The 5,918-nt window shown below is 41.8% G+C and overlaps 1 protein-coding gene across 1 annotated transcript; it reads right to left on the bottom strand.

The window, feature by feature from the left end:
• Positions 1-2,196: 2,196 nt before the first annotated feature.
• Positions 2,197-5,918, bottom strand: LOC119300907. The gene is made up of 9 exons (XM_037577810.1): positions 5,809-5,918; positions 5,581-5,690; positions 4,097-4,199; positions 3,920-3,979; positions 3,535-3,597; positions 3,227-3,427; positions 3,056-3,146; positions 2,763-2,977; positions 2,197-2,620 (listed from the first exon to the last, which is right to left on the bottom strand). The coding sequence occupies exons 2-9, from the start codon at positions 5,688-5,690 to the stop codon at positions 2,531-2,533; spliced, it is 933 nt and encodes a 310-aa protein (XP_037433707.1). The 5' UTR covers positions 5,809-5,918; the 3' UTR covers positions 2,197-2,530.

The raw sequence follows: 5,918 nt of genomic DNA, 5'->3' as shown, positions 1-5,918 counted from the left end.
TATTCTTCCATGTATGTATGGAAAAGACACAACTAGGTCATACTTATACAGTAGTAGTGCTCATACGTATGACAATACTTTTCAGGTGCGGTGACTTTTGTTTGTCAAGACCTGTGAAATTGCTCGTAAATCGTAATGTAAGCAAGCTAGTTTGTATTCTTGGCGCGCAAGTTAGGACTTAGTCAAGTGGCCTCCAAGTTAATTAGCATTGTATACAGGTTGGTGCAAGCTGGAGCGTTCGTCAGCAGGAAAGCACGTGCAGCCACGCATGCATACATGTTGGACGGCGCGTGCATGCACGCAGGCCACGTGGGGACGCCACCTGTATGCCAGCTCAGTTATGGGAGGAGGTCATTCACTTGATCTACCGAGAGACCAGTTTAACGAAGTACCTCCTCTATTTTAAAATATTTGAAGTTTTACTTTTGTCATCAGTCAAATTTCCTTGAAGTTTGGTCAAGTTTGTAGAAATAACATCATCTATAACATCAAATTAGCTTCATTAGATTCATCATAATATACTTTTATCAAACTGAAAAAAATATGACTCTCCAATATTTTAACACAAGAGTAGTACACATGAAGATCGATCGTTAGAAAATGGAGAGCTTTTAACTGAAACTCTAAAAGTAAGATGATCAGTTACCAATGGTGGCCAGCGAAGATTCCTCGAAAAGAAACTATATACAACCAGCAAGATAGTAACTGAAAGATGTAGACGTAACCCCTGGCATCCAGCTTGCATGCATGATCCCGCACACAGTGCAGCGCAGGCCTGGTGCAGCGTGATCTGAGGGGGGAAATAGAAAGGAATCCCCCTTTTTTACCGGCATTTTGGGCATGTTTCCTGCATCATAAGCCGGTGCAAGTTACGTACCATTTTTGTTTCAAATAATTTAAAAGCTATATGTGCATTTTCCGCCCTTTTTCACATGCCACATATGAGCACCTGCGAGAGATACTGGATACCTTTGTAGTCGATGTAGCGTTTTCACTCACTGAACGAACATCGTCGGAAATATTGAAAGAACATTGTCGGGAAGTCTGAAATAATAAATCTAGAAAAATTGAAGCACCAGTGCTAAATATAGAACTTGAACCCTATTGGGTTGGTTCCACCAAAATGAGTTTGCCTCACTGCACGTATCGCAGGGGTAAGTTTGTAGTATTAGGATCGAGCAATGCCTACGAAGATCTCTTGCACTTCCTTTTTTTGAAAATTTGCAGGAGAGCGGCTAAAATTTCGTTGGAAGAAGATTTATCACTTCCCATTACTCCACCGTGGCGGTACTAGATCAATAGTATCATGCTTCTGTAGATGCCCAAGGTAGGTACATAACTAACTCATCGTACGCATCCCAGGCCCCCAGAGTCATGCTACGTAAGCAGGTTTATTATTTCAGAAAGGAAAAACTGCTCACAACAATCCGCAAACGTCAAAGACCTTTCTTCCAAGTTATGTTTTGCAGGCTATACTATACACTGGCAGTGGCATGGCTCCCAAGAGACAAACACGCACTGACTTGGCAGCCAATGTATGGGCCAGTACGTCGCCGGTACCGACTATACTGAAAACACATCTCATTCGCCAACGTCAGGCTCAGCGGATAGACATTATAGTACTATCATCATGGGCCTCCGGGATATGCAATGACGTGTGCCTCGGCCTGACTATGAGGATATATGTTTGGTCCAGAACAAAAATGTCGCATCGGCGAGGAATCGCACAACAGTAAGCAAAATACAACAACAACAACAACAACAACAAATCCTTTTGCCCTAAGCAAGTTGGGATATGAAACGCGATATAACACCACACAATCTATATGCCCGCGAAATTTCAGTTGCGTTTCCTTTGCATTATAAAAGACAAAATGGAGCACGCATTAAACCATATATAAAGGGACGCCACAATTTTCTACTCACTCGAGTGCTAAGCCAAGACAAGACCTATAGCAAGCATAAAGGACAAATTGACACGAGAGGAGGAAAAGATACTGGGGCGTCATCCGACTATCCATCGTTTTAAATGAAGTAGGCAGAGCGATCACTACTCCAATCTCAATCATGTAATCACTTGCGCGGTAAGTCTAACTGACAATTACACATCCTCAGCGGTGCAACATAGAAAGGAGCGATGCCCCCAAAAGTAGCCTTGTGTCCCAATCACCCAAGAAATTGATGTGCTTCAAGTTATGACTACTAAAAGAATAACAAGATTTTATTAGATGGACATTAGTGCCATCATCTTATTGGCTTCCTGAATTCCAGGCTATTCACAGGGAAAACTGGAAACAATTCTGGTTTGATAGTACAACATAAACCTTGCGCATGTAGTAGTTTGCAAAGGCTCAGATCTCCGTGGGTTTGGGAATGCAATAGTACATCAAAAAATTGATCACTAAACAGAAGTTTGGCTTAGTAAAATACACAAGCAAGGCACCTTTGAAGAGGAAGCTAACTATATCCACTGCGCAGGGTAACAAACACTGGCCATCCACATCGGGTTTGCTTCAAGATCAGACCAAGTTTAATCCTGGGGAGCCTCAAACCTTGACGGGGTATCGATCCCCATCATGCAGCAAAGTCCTGATATCAAGATGATAAGCAGCACCACACCCTGCAGATTACGCAAAAATGTGAATGAATTATGCAAGGATACAAACAACTGTGATCTACATACTGCAGTTTATACAGATGAAGAGGACAAATTCAACAGCATAGCTTGGAATAAACAAAACAGAGTGCGAGTAACAACTTACCACAAAAACTCCTTCCAGGAGAGTTGATTTTAATTGGCATTCTCCATCGCATTTCTCTAGGACAGGTTTAGTTGTATTGGTCTTCTCTGCAAGATACCTGGCTAATGGCAGGTCCGAAGGATTCTCCAGCAAACCATAGGGTTGAGATGCGTAAAGAACTGTGTATTTAGCCCCAGACTTGTCAAGAACAGAAACCAGATCCAAAAGCAACTGCCCTGAAGTAAGGAAGTGGAACACAGGTTAAAGTTGTACAGTTGAAGGTGATGGAACTAAACCTGGTTACTTTACCCAACCTTCTGATTTTGCATTGTCCTTGAAACCACCGCTACAGAAGACGATTAGCTCAGTTGGTTGGTTGTTTCCCATCCGTGACTTCACCAAGTCCTGGAATGTATATGCTGTCAATAAATAATGATATACAGAAAATATCGAAATAAGTATTTTATATGTAAAAGATAACTTGCTTGAACAGAATCCATGTTCAGATGTTTCTTCACACTTTCACTGCTTGCAGTACACGTGTCTGTGTAAGTGATATGATTTCCTCCAGAACCATCCTCACAATTCTCAGTAAATCCAGATAGCAATGAGTTCTCTAGTGCTTCGTCGTCTGACATGGCAACATAAGGGAATGCCATGGAAAACTCGGAGCTTGAGAAGGACAGCTGGTAAAAGGTATATATATTAATGGATTTGAAATCATTCTATGCTTAAAATTATGTATGACAGCAGAGAAAAAACATGGAAAACCATATATGATGACTGTGACTACCTTTAGTATGTCCGCTAAAGCAGGATCGACCTGTTTATCTTTAGAGATGTCTGATGATTGTAGCTGAGGAACAATATTAGTTACTGGTTAGTGTAACTGAAGCAACAAAATAGAGATAGCATCTTCAACAAAAAAAATTCTAGGCTGGAGTTTTTTTTTCCTACACAGACTAAAGCATGGAGAATTTTAGAAAAAATAATGGCCTCTTGGACTTGACCAATAACAGCTAGCTGAGATATCACGACGAGAAGGTATTTGAATAAACAATTATCGATGATTATGAGGCTGCTTCCATCAAGTGTGGATTTAGTGTAACCAGTGAATGCCCAAAAGATGAAAAAACTAATTTATAACAGTAACAAATGTATGGTAGTCCAAGAAATACCTTTGATCCAAGAAAAAGAACTGCAACATCAACATTCTTTTGAGGACCATCCTTTGAACACTGAAAACAAAACCAAAACATTGTGTGCTGCTTAAATTTGTGCATACGAAGAACTCACATTTCAATAAAGCTGGATGTCAACTTAAGTTCCAATTGGGACATTGGAGGGGAACTCACCACCAAGTTTGACCAGCCACCTTCCTCGAGAACAGAATCAGCTAAACTCTTTGGGGAGATTGTCTGATAGTGGACTACTTCTTTAGCCTCATTGGGACTAAGTCTGGAGATAAAGGTAATGTTATGTAAACTACTATTACTTGAAGGACGGCAAATATATCAAAAATGAACTTGTATAATTGTACTTCGTTGGTAAGTAACCGAAATGCATAAATTTCACAAAATGAAAACTTAGAACTAGTCAACAAGTAACCAAACATCCAGGAGTAAGACTGATCAGGAACACCAGAGATGTAAAATATGAATCACCTGCACTAAGAACAACAAGGAGTAACACTGGAGATGTATGAGATGCATCGTCTACACTAAGAAGACGGAGGAGCAACATGTGACCTAGGTAGCAGGTAGCGCCTGGATGCATTACACAGTTGCTGTAATATTCACAGGTAAGGATGCATCTCGGTAGAAGGCGATTGTCATATCTAATGGAAATCAGGGTTTCAAGTTTCCTTCAGCTTCGAGGCCAGATACATTCCACAAGAAATAGAGAAAAAAGGAACTGCATGTTTCTACTTGAGGTATACAAATATGGGCAGACAGCGTGATTGAACAGAAGTCACTGTTCAATTTGCAACACAAAAAGTGCAACTTCCCCTGAGAACTGATGCTCAGCATCTGCTCTCCTAATGTCAACGGGACTATGGAGTGGCCTGCATACAAGTTGAACAAGGGTCCTGAAGCCAACAATAAACTCTGTTCTGTCTCTCCTTCATCCGGGGTTTATACCCATAGATCACTATTCTTAGTAGTCTACATGAACAAAATGTGTGGCTTTCTATGTAGAGTGGGTTTCATCACCAGATATCATCAATCCTCCAGCCTTCCATTACTGAAGTTGGGAAAATTTTCTTCCAACTACCCTACTCTACACTCCACAGATTGAAGATTGTCACAAGGATGAGTGAATTAATGTTTGCACTAAGTAAAGATCTAGAGATTGATTTTTCCACGGGTAGCTGTATGGACATACACAATTATGGTTGGAGAGAAATGCAGCTGACATAAATCTACTGTGATAATGTAGATACCAATCTTTTTTTAGAGGATGTAGATATCAATCTTGAGGTAACACCATGATTGCCTTCCAATGAACCATGCTATTCCGCAGCATACAGATACACCATAAAGTAAAGGTGAGAGGCCTTCAAGTAACAAACTTGAGGTGACTATCCCATGCACTGAACCAACTAGTAGGCTTATACTGATTTCATGTCAGATTAGTTGTATGAAGCAACATGGTACCACGTTCATGAAAAAAGAGCTACATGAATCATGTCATTACGCCCCAACAGTTGTTAATCCACCAACTTGCAATAGTTTCAGAGCTAAGCAGAATTCCAGGCTAAGATTCCTCCAGCTTTACAAGAACGTATCACATCTAACACAAGCAGAGATGCGCATCATAGTGCGCTTCAGCTACTTACCCGTAGTTCTTGGGCGCCCAGAGGAAGGCCGGCGCCATCACCGGGGCAGCCACCGCCACCTGAGCAGCAGCGACCAGCATCACCGCCAACGCCATCCAGACCGCCGCCATCTGATCGAATCGGATCGTATCCGATCGACCCCCCGAGAAAAAGTCAAACAAAATTGCGGGAAATTGCTGCAGAAATCGATCTGGAGTATCTGGCGCGGAGATCGTGAACGGATCTTACCTCGGGGGGAGAGGGCAGCTCGGATTGGGGATTTGGGGTTTGCGTTGGTTTGGCTCGCCCGCTTCCGATACCGATTTCTGCTGGTCACCGCGGCCGTGATCTGTATTGCG

The sequence above is a fragment of the Triticum dicoccoides genome, chromosome 5A (genome assembly GCF_002162155.2).
Source record: "Triticum dicoccoides isolate Atlit2015 ecotype Zavitan chromosome 5A, WEW_v2.0, whole genome shotgun sequence".
In the NCBI taxonomy this organism is placed as follows: domain Eukaryota; kingdom Viridiplantae; phylum Streptophyta; class Magnoliopsida; order Poales; family Poaceae; genus Triticum; species Triticum dicoccoides.
This window is presented reverse-complemented; position numbering and strand designations above follow the sequence as displayed.